The sequence below is a fragment of the Colias philodice genome, chromosome 9, assembly GCF_061535455.1.
Source record: "Colias philodice isolate Cphi_HAF_F1 chromosome 9, ilColPhil1 Martin Lab GWU primary, whole genome shotgun sequence".
NCBI lineage: Eukaryota > Metazoa > Arthropoda > Insecta > Lepidoptera > Pieridae > Colias > Colias philodice.
In genome coordinates this window covers 2,571,059-2,588,059 of record NC_143094.1, presented here as the reverse complement: position 1 = coordinate 2,588,059, position 17,001 = coordinate 2,571,059, and the positions used below count along the sequence as shown (strand labels likewise).

The following is a 17,001-nucleotide window of genomic DNA, read 5'->3' as shown; positions in this document are numbered from 1 at the left end:
AGGTAAGGAAACATTTATTTTTCATTAGAAATATGCTAAATCGTTGTCATCAAAGAGAGTATAAGTATCTGGATTATCCGAAATTTGCTGCAAATTTATTGATTTTACTATGCAAAACTCGAAACAGATAAAAAAAAAGAAAAAAAGGCAGTCACGTTATTTTTTGTGTCAACCCTAGGCGTCGGTCAAGTTGCCACGCAGCGGTCAATGGCAACTTGACCTAACCTGAGGCATCAATGCCCAAGCAAATATTTCGACAGATGAGCCTAAAATTGGATAGTTCCCACTGTAAAATCAATCTCTAGGGTTTATTACACAACATATCAAAACTGTACTCACCTGAGATGTGCAGTTTAAGCTCTACAAACATAATAATACTGACACCGGCAAAAGATCCTTAGTCACAGTCACACTTCGATACGTTATATTGCGAGAACCAACAGCGTTACCGCTTTAAAATTAAAATAATTTGGAAAATCCAAAAGTGCACGCCTCATAATTTTTTTTAATAAATATTTATTAATTATTATTTTTGTTTATTTAATAACAATTAAACCACATCGAATCAGACCCTGAAAAATGAAAGGGTTCTATTCCTGAGCATACTCAAGCGTAAGAGAAAAAAAAAGACTCGATTAGTAAAGTATTTCGGTCGCTATCGTGTTAACAAGAAAAAGGATCCGCACATACAGACACACGGACGTCCAAGACAGAACTTTTTTAAACTGTTTTTTAACTAGTTTAAATAACAAAAATGACATCAAAAATATCATGAACGTTAAAAATAGTGTTTTTTCTTAATATGTGTGTGTATGTATTATCTTACAAGTGCAATGTATGATACATAAAGACATTTTAAGTTTGAAAAATCAGATGTTTTGCGCGAAGTGACAGTAGTACCCACCTCAACGCTTCGCTTATGAGGCGTGCAATATGTTGCCAATTAATATTTTAAAAACCTAGCAACATCGATACGTTAGGTCAATTTGCTTTCAATTCTACAAAATTTGATATTTTGTTGTTAAACGGAAGGTGTGGTCAAGTTGCCAAGTAAAGGTCAAGTAGCCACATTTGACGGTACATTACATAGTCACAAAACCATAGTTTAACAGTAATACAATATCAATGTAACATTCAATCGTATATTGTTTCTATCTAGTCTCTCAATAACAAGTTAATAACAACGTTACAATACCTAAATCTACACTCAACAGTCTACACTAATATTATAGAGAGGATCAAATATTTGTTGGTAGTTTTTTTGGTTAGTTTGTATTGAATAGGCTCCAAAAGTACCTACTCGACCGATTTTAAATGATCTTTGCACTAATTATTATTATTGAGGACGAAATATAGACAATACAACTTGGACCTCTTCAAAGCTAGGGTGAATAGGCTCCTTCTAGGCAGACGTGCAACCAAGTAGGCCACATCGCCGCTTCCCATCAGGTGGGATTGTGGCCAAACCTCTGCCTATTGCTAATTAAAAAAAAAAAGGCTATGTTTTGTTGATCAGACTGGGCGGCTAGTTCAATATAATATTGCATATAATATACTGAGCCTTTTCTACGATATGTCGTCACATGTACATTTGTTTACATTATAGTATGTACTAATGTTTAACTAAAATTGTACACAATTTGTCATGTTCATTGACTATATTACTCATACATATTGAATACTACCGGTATGTCTGCAACGGCCTTCTCGCTATGGTGCGAAATTTTAACATGTACCGATTATCTATATACATTGACAGATTCATGTTTTATTCATATGTATATGTACATACCTAATTCATGGCTGTTTAATGTTGCGATAATATTTTTAAACAGCTCAACTTGCTAAAATAGTTTACAAATTACAACTAGCTTCCTAAAGTGACTAAAAATTACGTAGTGATTTATGTTGAGGAAAGTAAAAATGCGTTCTTATATGTCTGGCTCATAATATCTTGCATTTATAATAATCATAATATTAAAATTAAACTATAATCTTACTCTGCATAAGACTAAAGAAGATGCATGTCAAGTCTGTTCACCAATAATTAAAATTGGCACACGGTTTTGGATAGTATTCGATTTGCAGTATGCTATATATACCCTTTGTTTTCACGAGAAATTCAATAGCATATACTTATAGTAATAATTTACAAGTATCAGGATAGTATTCGATTTGCAGTAGGTATGCTAGTATGTTATGCCCTTTGTTCTCACGAGAACTACAATAGTAATATAATATCACTAGCGGTCCGCCCCGGCTTCGCCAGTGGTACATATGAAAAATAGATGTTGGCCGATTCTCAGACTTACCCGATATGCACAGAAAATTTCATGAGAATCGGTCCACCCGTTTCGGAGGAGTATGCAGACTAACATTGTGACACGAGAATTTTATATATAAGACTAGCGGTCCGCCCCGGCTTCGCCCGTGGTACATATGAAAAATAATTTGGAAAATCCAAAAGTGCACGCCTCATAATTTTTTTTAAATAAATATTTATTAATTATTATTTTTGTTTATTTAATAACAATTAAACCACATCGAATCAGACCCTGAAAAATGAAAGGGTTCTATTCCTGAGCATACTCAAGCGTAAGAGAAAAAAAAAAGACTCGATTAGTAAAGTATTTCGGTCGCTATCGTGTTAACAAGAAAAAGGATCCGCACATACAGACACACGGACGTCCAAGACAGAACTTTTTTAAACTGTTTTTTAACTAGTTTAAATAACAAAAATGACATCAAAAATATCATGAACGTTAAAAATAGTGTTTTTTCTTAATATGTGTGTGTATGTATTATCTTACAAGTGCAATGTATGATACATAAAGACATTTTAAGTTTGAAAAATCAGATGTTTTGCGCGAAGTGACAGTAGTACCCACCTCAACGCTTCGCTTATGAGGCGTGCAATAGATGTTGGCCGATTCTCAGACTTACCCGATATGCACAGAAAATTTCATGAGAATCGGTCCACCCGTTTCGGAGGAGTATGCAGACTAACATTGTGACACGAGAATTTTATATATAAGATATATACTTATAGTTATTATTTATAAGCATTAGAAAATAATACAAATAGTAGATACATTAAAGAGAGTATTAGAATCAGTGGGAATGCGGTTAGGAGACCAATGTAAGTGCACACTTGCACACATAATTGTACTTGTGACACGAGTGAGATAGCAAAACAAACAGCTATATTATAAGTACATATTATATGTAATTATTTTCCATGTGATATACGTAAGAATTATCTTTGTTTGGCCTTAATAACGCGTGCAATTATATTCTTGTACAGTTAATGTAATATTTGTACAATTATTTGTTTCTTATGTTATACATGTCTTTCTGTGACAGTAATAACATATGCATGTACTCTAAATAAATAAATAAATAAGCTTTATTGATCCATAAGATACAGTTACAGTTTAGTTAGTTGATTACAGCCTTTGGTTTCAGTTTAAGTACACTATAAGAGAAAATAAAAACAAAAATTAGATTAGATTACTAAGTTATGGACCCCGTACGGGTAAAAGCCTCCCCCAAAGAATGCCACTTGTCCCTGTCTTGGGTTGAGTTCAGCCAATTTCTGCCAGCAACTGCTACTATTTCATCAGCCCATCTGGCCCTTGGTCGACCTCTTGTTCTGGTGCCTCTTGGCCCCGACCACTTCACTGCAGACCTTAGGGTCCATCTGTCATCTTTGTAACGAGCCAAGTGACCCGCCCACTTCCATTTTCCCTTCAGTGAAGAACCCAAGGCATCACATACTTTTGTTTTTTTCCGAATGTCGATGTTCTTTATTCTGTCTTTAAGTTTGATGCCTAGGCAGCTTCTTTCCATTCTTCTCTGGGTAGTCTGGATTTTATTTCTGGTTATGTGGTCGAAGGTCCTCATGCATGTACTCTATTACTATGTAATGTATAATATAACTGTAACTTCTTACCATCTAATTGATGTTTATTTTTGTCATATTATCGAGGTTATGAGCTAAAGATTTTAAACCTCCGACTTACCCCTGACGACAAAATGGAGTGTAATCAGTTTAAGCTCAACCGATAAACTAATTTATTGTAATTTAGTAAATAGTCTAGACTCCAGTTTATCGATATACCTACCTACATAGATACTTAGTTCTTTTTTATAAAGAAACTGAAGCAGTTGTCTATCAGATGATAAACTATTTCTGTAGCTAAGCAGAAATTACTGACCTCATTTACAAGTTTGGTTCCTACCATGAACTTTCATGATTTTTATTAATTTCTTTTTTTATGTAGACATTCAGATTTAACACATTCATCACTTTAATGTGCAAATTACTTACTCAAAGAAAGTATCAGAAGAACTTGCGTAGCTGTGATAACTTTAAACTGTGCTACAGATAATTTATACTAGCTCATATTATATTGTATACAAATAAGCCGTAGCAACCTTTTTAATTTCATATTATAATATTTTAAATATTTTACTATTAACTTTTACATAACTTCCTCACGGTCAATATTATACAATACACATAATCGCTTGTACATGAGTGGCCTTGATTTATTCCTCCCACTCTAGGGCACCTACGACATAATGTCTGCCATAAAAAGCTGATTTAATTTTAATACATATTGCCTTTTTAAATGGCGATATTGATATTAATATTAGGGTTCTTCTATAGAAAGACAGGTAGAACGGCGTAGAGATGTGTAAGCATAAAACAGTATGGTTGTTGCTAAGGCATTTTCTTAAGAAAATGTTGGATAATTTTGTTATAAAGATTATACATATCGCCATTTTCCATCTTTAGTTTCTGTTTATTGAGTGATCTTGTCCAACATTTTGAAAAACTTTAAAGATTATTCTTTGAATAATAACTTATAAGAACCTTAAAACCCACGAAAAGCAAATCCGCCCTTGTAAAACTCATTAAAACGTAACTATTGTTAGGTCCAACAATAGGAAATTAGCAACATAATGAGACACGTGTTGTATGTTAAAATAAAACGTAACTAAAATATATACTCGCTTCACTAGAAACAGGTTAATTACGTGTGCCAAGACCATGTGATGTTTGGTCGTAGGGCGACGCCCGCCCACAGACGACGTAGAGCCAACGCTATTATGTATTCCATAGCTTATGTAACGTTGTGTACGCAGGTATTCACGTGTAAACAGGAAATCGTTTTAATTAGCACTCTATTGTCCGGCTTGTCTGTACTATTTGCTTGTACAGGGTATTAATTAACGATGCTTTTGTTTTCGGAATGAGAGAAGTCTAGCTAGGTTGAGATTAGGTCTATATTGTAATTTGTAAGTTTAATCACGAATAAGTACTTTTTAAATCGTAGGTGAATCAAAAATCAATGAAATCCGGTAATGCATACAATTTCGCAATTAGTTTTGACCTGATTTCCATTGATGAAATCAACGTGGACAGGTTGATGATGTGAGTTGACAGTGTTATGAAATAGAGCGTCGAAAAGCAACAACCTGACGGGAATAGCATACGTATCGTCGCCAGCTCAGCAGTGTGACCGCACTATCATCCGGCATCGCTCGCCGATAACCCATAGAGTCGCAGACCGAAATAACCAGTCAATCCTCAGCCGCAGTCGATATACGACTGTCGACGTATTCACCTCGTCGCGTCTTATATAGTCCACCTGTGAGGGATGGCTTCTGTGCGTACGCGTTCCGCTTCCCCCAAGTCGGTCTCGTTCTCCCCCGTGCTCGAGCGGAAGTACAGTGCCGAAAGGGGACCCTCCTACCCCCCAGAGCTGAGCCCGAACGAATGGAGGAAGTACTTCAACGACTTCAGCTCATATCTAGGTGAGTAGAACGGGAGTGACGTGCGAATGATTCACATGCTTTTATTGAACGACCTTGTGCTATATCAGATTCGTTGTTGGAGCGTTTCGGGAGTCGCTGTAAACAAACTTCGCTCAATACCAACTTATGAGTTCGGTTTCTTAATCACTTTCTCGATTACTTAAGATTTTATGAACATCTTAATGTATTTTACCAGATTTAGCTGCAGTATGATTAAATACAATTTCTATATTCAAGTGACAACAACAATACATAAATACGTTATAAGTTGACTTGCCGAGGATATAAGATAACAATCTATTGTAGTCATCTCATCTCACTTGATACTATGCTTTTAAATTAACTTACGAATGTGCTCATTCATGATCACGCCTTGCAAAAACGTTATTATTTCATAATGAACCTCGTATTGTTGTATGCTACATGGCACAAAGCAAATAATAGATAAAATTAAAGGCGCGATCATTGTCTAAAATTAGAAGCATTACAATTTATATTTAAACATTTCTTGATGAAGGCAGTGTCAATTTGCAGATAACCTTGCGGTTCCGTATGCACGCTTGAATGTTTTGCTACCGCGATATAATTTAGGAATATTTACAATTTACAATGTATTTATGTACTTACTTGTTTTGTTTTTCGCTCATAGAGGAATTTCTCGTGGGTATAATATGTTTTACCGCGGTAAAAATTAGCCTATACCTATCTCTCTAGCCTATCTTTAGATACAAAAAGACACAAACGAATAAACAAACTTACTTTCGCATTTACTAACTTTTCCCCCTGGGCTTTACTACTGTAAGAAATACTCCATTTATTATGTAGCTTCCGTAGTGCAAGAAATACAAACAAACAAACACATTTTCGCATTCATTATATTTGCAAGAATAGTAAGCATTTATCATAGTAATGTTAGGGTAGAAGCCCTCGCCCTTCCCTGACGACGCTGAATGTGTTTATCAACTAAATTTTTTGAATGTTTTTCCAATAAAGATCTCCATAAGAAATTGTTATTGTATTGAAAAAATGTTGAGGTCGAATATTGTTTACAAAAATAAATAAGTTGTATAAAAAAAAGACGTGTGCCACTCTGGGACTGCCGGGGTAAAGCTATTGCATGCTATGCCTTCAAGCCACACCTCCGCGCCCGTCGGAGTGGAGAGCGTGAGGTTTTTCGTTACTAAATTTCTGGATTCGGTCCCCGCGCTCAAGGCCCGCGATAGAAGCTATGCAATAGCTTAACAGTTATGAAAAACTTATGTTTAGGGTGTGGTATTAGTTATTATCCCGGATGGGTTGTGGTTGCAGTAATGGTATAGGTACACCTCCACTCCCAAGTCAATATCGACTGCACTACCCGTACAGTCTGTACACAAAGTACCTACCTACATTTAATTAACGGTTGCTGTAATATTTTGCTGAGTTATTTTAGATTCCTCGTTAAAATTAATAAAAATAATAATTCCAAGTTCTTTTAATAAAATTATTTAAGGGCCCTTATTAGGTGAAAACGGCAAAATGGACTGTTATCAAGGTTATCTATGAGTTATACATAATTGAAAATATCGAAGTTTTTTCGCACTGAAATTTCTAATATGTATTAACTACAGAACGTATGTGTGATGGGATGACTAGTGTTTCCAAAACACGATTGGAAAAATTTTGTTCGATAAAAAAAATCCTGAAGTTACCTCTAAAATATCATAGGTATAAATGCTCATTACAACCGTATTTACCTTCTCGATTTCGTGACTGTTTTAGATTTAGAAAATACTAAATATTTTCATTCACTTTTTGATAAAAATGTGAATGGCGCTTACGATTTTTAGTTTCGTGGACGTTGATTCCATAGTCCATACTAAACGCGGACCCCCTCACCCCTCACCTAAGGCGCGAATAGCTGAATTTTCGCTGACCAAAAACCCTTGGAATAAAAGCTCTCACAAATCTAATTATTTATAACTAAATTTATGATGTATTTTCGTATTATTTTTTTTCCATCATATTTTTGATAATCATCAGCCCCGCATAGTTCTTTCGTATGAAAATTGAAAAAGCACCCTTAGAATATTTTTTGTAGTTGTTTGAGAACATCAAATCAGCATCATATTAGAGCGCAAATTATACGATGAGATATTCTGCTCGTGAAATACAAGCAGGGGCATTTTTTCTGAATAGCAACGAAACTAAGCTTAATTTCTACCTTCTACTTATGCTATCACTATGCTCTTGTTGTGAAGTGAAGGACCAATTTATGACTGCTTTCAAAGTGTCATTAAGGTATAGGAAATTCCCTAAAAAAATATCAGCAAGCGAAACGACCCCTCTTCTACTCGACGATCTTTGCATTTTGGCACCCTTTACTGATAACCTGTCATACTTTCAGGTTTTGGTCTTTACATAGTATATTTTATTTATGCCTAAATGTGAATTGTGTATAAAAACTACATCTGGCGCCAAATTAAGATTCACGGTCCCAACAATGTATAGCTTCTACCGATACTAACAATAATTTATAGAAAATTCAATAACAGTTAATTATATCTTGCATTGTATTAAAAATATCACTTGCATTGTAAATAGAAAAAAAGTGCGCCTATATGCACAAGACGAATTCCGCGAGGCAAGCGTCATCCGATGACGCCTCCTCATTATCAAAGCGGCGTCAGCGCGTCCATTCATGGACTAGCGTAATAGAGCGATTTAACCGCTTTCAATTTCTTTTTTTTTATTTAAAAATCGAACGTCTTGTCAGCCATCATCGTAAAAGAAAAAAAAAACTAAAATAAGAAGGTTTTCCTGTAAGTGTCCTTATATTCTTTTAGTTAGAGATACCTTCGAAATCTTCTCCGAACTTAGAAAGTCCGTAAATCAGACAACAAAATCGCATTACCGTCTAACAGATAGTTGGATTAATTTAAGCGACTTTAAGCTCGAGGTGTTGCGGTATTCCATATATTTATGTGAACAATGTGTTCTAAGCGATTTTTGCGGTCCGCGCTCGAATGAAGGTGGTGAATCAGTACCGCATTAGGCTATATGAGAGTCACTCGCGTTTTTTGTTAAAGGTTATATCCGTTTATACGACCCGCGCGATACATTTGTTTACATACAACAGCTATACGATAATAAGTGAACGTTACGCGTTTTTTCCTAAGTGAAAATGTCAAGAGCGCATTACTCAGTGAACGACGATGTGTACGGGAAAATATTAAAAACACATGCAAATTTAGAACCGCAAACGGATTATGCAGAAGTTTTCGAGGCGTGCGAAGGATTGGGTAACCTTTCTGTTTATTATAGCCCTTTCTCTGTTAACCTATTTACGGACAAAGGATAACTGTGTTCGTCTGTGCTTTTTGTGACACAATCTTGTATCGTTTTAAGTTTAACAGCATCTTTTAAGAGCCACTTGTTGCATCAATGTAAGCATTGAAACCGCTGTCCGATAAGACGTTTATTGCTCAAATTTCTTGTAAAATTTCGGTTGTAAAAATAACATTTGGGTGCGATGGTGTTTTTGGAACGTTGAACTCCCGAAAAACAAGTTTTTTAATATGACGTCAAGGCCGACTGGGATCTTTTGGCGAACCATGGACACGTTGGCGAGAAACATGTACTCGGGTTGCGTTTATTCAAATTCGATGTCAATGGACGATTTTGCGATTTTATTTCTTTGAAAAAGATCCGTACTAGCCTTGTTAAAATTTATTGATTCAAATGACTCATAAGTTAACCAAATTGCTATTTTTAGGAATACAATTTCAAACCTATTAAGTAATGACTAAGAAGAAACAAGGTATTTTTTCATAAATAGTACTTAGGATATTTGGTTGCTATTTGAGAAAATAATTATTTTACAAAGAATTACCCAAGTGTTTTTTGCTAAATAAATATTATAAAATGTTTGTTATTTGATAAATAAATATTTTTCTATTGTTGATCACTGACACATTGATTTCGTAGATTATCATGACTCATTTAGTAATTTATTAAATTATATTTTTGATGCTTTTTAAAAATATCTTTGCCCGTAGAATTTTTCCAACCACATCATTTATAGTCCGGGATACATCGCCCATTTTTGCAAGTGATTACTATCAAGCTAATTTTTCGTGAGTAGCTTTATTTTGATGAGATGCCCAATAATTTCATGTACGAAACTCTCGATTGTGGTAGCTTACAGAGGTAACAAGGATAAAAATTTTTGATTTGACGGTTCTCAAATATTTATTACGCAATTTGTAGGACAATATTGCTGTTGAATTATATAAGTATTAAATAAGTGAAAATAAAAAAATCAGCTGGTTAGTAATCATTTATGATGACTTCGTTATCGATACACATTGGAAAGGGGGACTCTTTGATCAAACCATAGATTTTGTAGGACAAATATTTTTTCGAATAATTTAGATAATTATCTTGAGATTGAACAAAAAAAAACATTCAGTTAGTAATTAATATTTGAGAACCATCAAATCAAAATATTTAATCCTTGTATCCTCTGGTAGCTACCACAATCGAGAGTTTTGTACATGAAATTATTGGGCATCTCATCAAAATAAAGCTACTCACGAAAAATTAGCTTGATAGTAATCACTTGCAAAAATGGGCGATGTATCCCGGACTATTAACTCTTTTCGTAAAAAAAATCCTATACTATGGTCTATTTTTTTCCGTTATGCTACCATGATTTTACCAAAAATATTTTCGCTCTGCTCCAATTTCTATAATACCTATCTCCCTCACTTAATTTTGAGCTTCCAATAAATTATAACAAACATTCGACTTTTCGGGAAAATCTCCTTGGAAATCCTTATGTGTGAGATAGATAGAACGCATTCCAAAGAGAACTAATTGATTATTATTTATAGCATACCGGCACTATATTTATTGTCATAACTGTAAGATTTAATCAACAATGGCATCTAGTGTAAACTAAAATTTATAGCGATACAGGCGTCGCAGGCTCATTGTGGCCAATTAGGGAATGTGTAACTGAGATGACATCACGGCCGGGTCAACTCCAATAGTAATTAACATGGTATAATATGTTATCTGCGTTTGTTTATAACAAGATATAGGTAAATTTGGGTATGTCTGTGTATATTGTATAGCGTAAACATAGATATGCGAACTCATTGACAGAAAAGTAGCTTCTAATAAAGGTGAAGGTGATAGGGAAGGGTGAAATATCAGGGGAGTAATGTTATTGGGTTATTACAAAGTGTTTGTTTTCAAAAACATCTACGGACAAAAATAGCTGAGTTACATATATATTTCATATTGACATGTATTAAATGAAGTCAATAAATAATTACTATTTAATAAACACAATTCTAAGTAAATTTCTTATCATTTGAAAGGAAATATGTATAAACCATAACATGGCACGTGCTGACTTGCAATTATTGTGATTGTTGCTCCATGCCTCTTTGTTATCTATTGCATTTAATGTTGCGACGAGAATAATAATTGAAACAAAGGCATTGAACACACATTTCTCTTCAGAATTTATTTGTTTCAGAATGTTACCTTGACATGCATTTAGCATCTAAATGTATGATCCATGAAGCCTCTGTTATACAGCTTGCTTTATTTCCATTACTGGTATTTCCATCACTGCTAAAGATATATATAACTAGTGGTCCGCCCCGGCTTCGCCCATGGTACATATTTCGCAATAAAAGGTAGCCTATGTCCTTTCTCGGGTATCGAAATATCTCCATACCAAATTTCATGCAAATTGGTTCAGTAGTTTAGGCGTGATTGAGTAACAGACAGACAGACAGAGTTACTTTGGCATTTATAATATTAGTATGGATATTCTAGTGGAAGAATAAGAACACTTAAGACTCGCTAAAATTGGTATATAAAGTAGATATGAAGTGCTATAATAATATATGCTAGGCTCAGTCACACCGACTGTTCTTTATTGACAAAGGCTGGATGCCTAAGTGTTTACAATATGACTAACCAATCGTTATAGAATAGTTGTCATATTTCCAACCCATCTATAGCTGTTCTGAAAGCATAATATAGTTGCTGGAACGTGACTTGACCACTTTATTAATAGTGCAGTGGGTAGCTTGCCCATATAAAAATATAGGTACTAAGGCTCCCCAACTACGCCAATTTTTGTCCAAGAAGTTTGCTGGGCGCTATACAGACCATATAGTTCTTTAAGCATGATACTCATTGTTTTATCTCTTTCCAGATGCCCTGTTAGCGGACCTGCAGAATTCCATAAACCCGGGTCGAGTTAGCAGTCCCATCGGACGGACCACGTCACCGAGTGCCCGGACGAATTCCCCGGGACGAACCGCGTCGCCCATTGGCAGGGGCGGTTCTCCTGGTAGATTGAGCTCTCCTGGTGGAAGTTTGAGCTCCCCCACGTCTACGGGATACGGCTCCATCAATGGCTCAAGGAACATTGGATCTGATTATGCTAAACCGGCATCGGTAAGCTACATATTATGGAGATTTGATCTTTTAAAATTTAGGTTTTTGTCAATAAAAATTGAATATCCTTTTGACGAGCTTACCATGATTTTTAAGTACAACTTATTTTTCTTTCTCGGTATGGTATAAATTAGCAAATTTAAAATAATTATTTTCAAATAGTTTTGCTATTACTCGTTATGAAAATCTTCCCATTGGGTATAGCGCCCGGCAAACTTCTTGGTCAAAAAGTAGCATGGTGGGGGAAGCTTGGGCATATAAAAATGTACTAAAACTTGATGAGCAAACTTCCCCCACCACGCTTTTTTTGCCAAGAAGTTTGCCGGGCGCTATACTGATATTAAAATATCCTGTTTTGTCAAGCCTATGTTACGAATAATGTAGCTAACAATAAGCAACATGATGCTCAGTTTTAATTATATTATCTTTACATATTTCGTTGATAACAATTATTGTGGTAACGAACGATAACGCACTCCGCATCTGATTAAGTTTCTCGACGTGATGATAACGTCAATACAGTGACGACGTTACATTGTTAACTTTGTATGTTTACGTGGTAGGATGTGGACTATGACGTCTGGTATCAGCATAATGAACAAGCTGTATGAAATTTTTGACAGATCGTATAATTTTTGTACATATAGTAGCTCTGGTAAACTTAGCAGCTTAGTGGCCAGCCACTCTGTACTGTTGAACTATAGTATTTTTCTTAAGTAAAATTTAAGATTGTACTTCGTCTTATACATCATTGCAATTGAGTCATTGACAGAATAGGATATTTTAATACTTATCCAATCAAAGTTCGTGTGCATCATAAAAGTTGTTTATTAAACAGAGCATTGTCAACTACACTTTCTTATCAAACGCACACGGCTATTCCAAGTACACACATTTGCATAACGAAACAAGCGAATAAATTGACATTTAAAACCGTAACCTCTTCATCCTGTGCACAATTTATTGGCCGGACCAGTCTCCTTCAAGCGTTCTTGGAATAATGTTACTGACCCACGTACAATGAAATTATTCAAGATTCAAGACAATGTTACATGCGCCAGTTTTAAATTGAATTAAGTAACGCGAATGTACACTAGTGTTCGTTTGCAAATGAAATTGGGTCTATAAAAAGTATACAACGCAGTCCAATATTTTAATTGGAACGTTAGGTGTTCCTGAATAAATGATTTTTCTAAATATTTTAATATATTTTTCACAATTGCCTTTTAGAAAGAAGGCAAGGTTTACCGGTAACGATACGTTCTGTCCATAATTTCTACATTTTCAGCTGCAAATCTCAAAATTAATTATTAATTAGTAACTTTAAAGATTTTAAAAGCGCTTGAACAACATAGAACAAGTTATGATATAAAGTTCGCCTTAAAGCACATAATCACCAGGTTACTCAGGTTTAAATTGAGATAAAGATAATGTGTTCAATAGGGCATCCCAAGATGCCAAGATCGTATTCATAGTAACGCCATCTAGTATCGTAGTCAATGAACGTCTAGTATTTGATTCACTATCATCCCACAAACTACTTGGATATCATCCAACAGTGTTCTCAATGAAAACTAGATGTCGTTTAAATTTATACAAGTAAAAGTTTTATTGTGTGGCCTGACGGTCTATTTCGGTGTCTATTACTGCACAGGCAAATTTATAGTCAATAAAAAACCACTATGTTAATACACTATTTTTAATTTTAAACACTATTCCACATGTTATGTAAGATGCCTATTACTTTAAAAAACAATACGGCATTGAAAAATCTCTATGAAAATAAAAATAATCAGTAGTAATCCATCCAAATAGATTGTTAGTTAAATTATGAAACCCAAGTAATTATTGCATTACCGTTTAATTAAATGCCTTTACACATCTCTCCGTCTTTTAGGATAGCAATTTAAAATGAATTTCTCTCTCATTTTATTAGCTTTTACATGACCATATTTATAAAAAAACTAGCGGTCCGCCCCGGCTTCGCCCGTGGTACATGTTTACGTTTTCTCTCCATAAGAACCATCCTCGTACTTCAAGGAATATAATAAAAAAAGTATTATCGAAATCGGTTCAGCTGTTCTCGAGTTATGCGCTTACCAACACATTTTGCGATTCATTTTTATATTATAGATAATTGATAGGCAGAACACCATAATTAAACCACCACTTCCTCCACAGCCGACGTACCAGAACACATCGTCGTTACACGACAAATCCACGCCCCTCAAGTACACAAGCACGCAGACGAACTACGCGTCGCACACGCCCAGCTACACGGGGCAACCGGGCTATGGCAGAACCAGAGGGAACCTGTCCGAACTGGACACCCTGCTCGACGACCTGAGCAATGCGAGATACGGGAACTATGTGGAGAAGAATACGTATGCGGATAGGACAGGTAACTAATTGTTGTTCTTTTACTTATAACCAGAGGGAAGCTGTCCGAACTGGACACTGTTCGACGACCTGAGCAATGCGAGATACGGGAACTATGTGGAGAAGAATACGTATGCGGATAGGACAGGTAACTGATTGTTGTTCTTTTACTTATAACCAGAGGGAAACTGTCCGAACTGGACACTGTTCGACGACCTGAGCAATGCAAGATACGGGAACTATGTGGAGAAGAATACGTATGCGGATAGGACAGGTAACTGATTGTTGTTCTTTTACTTATAACCAGAGGGAAACTGTCCGAACTGGACACTGTTCGACGACCTGAGCAATGCAAGATACGGGAACTATGTGGAGAAGAATACGTATGCGGATAGGACAGGTAACTAATTGTTGTTCTTTTACTTATAACCAGAGGGAAACTGTCCGAACTGGACACTGTTCGACGACCTGAGCAATGCAAGATACGGGAACTATGTGGAGAAGAATACGTATGCGGATAGGACAGGTAACTAATTGTTGTTCTTTTACTTATAACCAGAGGGAAACTGTCCGAACTGGACACTGTTCGACGACCTGAGCAATGCAAGATACGGGAACTATGTGGAGAAGAATACGTATGCGGATAGGACAGGTAACTGATTGTTGTTCTTTTACTTATAACCAGAGGGAAACTGTCCGAACTGGACACTGTTCGACGACCTGAGCAATGCAAGATACGGGAACTATGTGGAGAAGAACTCGTATGCGGATAGGACAGGTAATTACTCCTTAAAATTACAATATACACGGGGCATGAGTAAAATTTGGCTTGACTTTGATTGACCTCTAAATTCGTTTAGGTCTATTCCATATGTTCGTTCTACTAATTTAGTTCTAAATTAAGGATATTTAAGTGGTAAATGTCAGTAGCTGTCTATTTTTTTAACTTTATCTTCCCTTTCAAGAAGGTTAAGTTATCTGCTTAAAACTTTAAAACATTTTCGAAATATGCGCAGTGCGCATCCATAAAGAAATGCGTAGAGAATTTGGTGCATAAATTGATCGCCCAGCAACTATAACATCATCACTCTAAATTTTAAGAAAAACTTCATTGCTATTTTTATGCAGTCTTATAAATACTATGGCATGGATGTTGTTGATTTCTTGTGTCTAGGATATTGGAATCTTAGGATTTTAAAGCATTCTAGATTAGATAAAGATTCTTTTCCGCGCAAATGCTTTTCATGTTTATACAAATTACACTTATGGATAATGGATATATAATATATATTATATCTTCTATATTTTTCTGGAATACTTTAACACTAAAATTTAAAATACAATCAGATTTATCAGGTTTTAGTTTGGGTAACTTGATATTTTTGATCCGTACATATTAATGTACTGAATATACATATTAATGGCTCTAGAATTTTCTACAAACTATCAAGAAGAGATTGATTCAATTTTAAACAATCAATGTATGCCTTGAACTCATAAAAGGTGTATAAAGGTTTCAAGATGTGTAAGCAAACAATTTTAAAAGGTTCATCCAAACCGACCACTCGAAAAATCTACCGACTGCGATTTCCCAACAAAATTAATAACCACAGATAAAATAAAATAACACGTATGTTTTTCGAAGATCTATAAAAATTTAATTATCCAATATAATAATAATCCATACGTACAAGAGTGCCAAATGTTGTTCTTGGCAAGGCCGCCATTTCCCCTCCAGCAACTGAAATAGATCAATGTTATTAACTTTACGAAATACGCTCAGCCATTTGTCTCTGCTGAGTTTTGTTTATGCCCTCACGTGCTAACATCGAACAGGTACGAAATTTATAGTTCGCTGCAACAAGAGAGATTGTCTGCGCTCGTTTGTGCGCTTGTCACTATAATTTTCCTGTTTACTAACTTCGCATTTGTAATATGACTCTTGAAATTGAAGCAATTGAAGAAAATTAATTTCTGGCATACATACTGCAGTACTGTACTGATTTTAGGGATGAGTACTCGCATTCACATAGCCTTTACATAACCGTCAACTCTGATATTATTTCATTGAATGAATTTGGTATACAATAACTCATTTTTTTATTCATTAACTACACCAGTCGAGAAGACTGATCTAGGATCCTCCTTTCTTTGAGGATTGCAAACTTCTTTCCTAAAATGTAAACTATTTAAAGCATTTTAACAAGTTATTTTTACGATTCCCTATAGATTGCACATGAAATAGGAATATGCTGCGTGCAGAAAAACTTTTTCTGACTTGAAACTTTATAGGTTCTGCTTTTTCTGTAAAAGCAGAACCTATAAAATTTCAAGAGT

At 35.2% G+C, this 17,001-nt stretch overlaps 1 protein-coding gene across 6 annotated transcripts in view; it reads left to right on the top strand.

Moving 5' to 3' along the window:
- Window positions 1-17,001, top strand: part of Pax (paxillin) — a 50,695-nt gene that overhangs the window by 25,029 nt on the left and 8,665 nt on the right. For 2 of the 6 annotated variants that reach the window (XM_089698925.1, XM_089698924.1), the window contains exons 2-4: window positions 5,568-5,823; window positions 12,041-12,285; window positions 14,467-14,686. In XM_089698925.1, the coding sequence (XP_089555051.1) occupies window positions 5,667-5,823; window positions 12,041-12,285; window positions 14,467-14,686 (622 nt within the window). In that variant the 5' untranslated portion in view covers window positions 5,568-5,666. Of the gene's footprint in view, window positions 1-5,385; window positions 5,824-8,877; window positions 9,105-12,040; window positions 12,286-14,466; window positions 14,687-17,001 lie in introns of those variants that run through there. The other 4 variants (XM_089698928.1, XM_089698927.1, XM_089698929.1 and 1 more) reach the window with 3 other exon arrangements.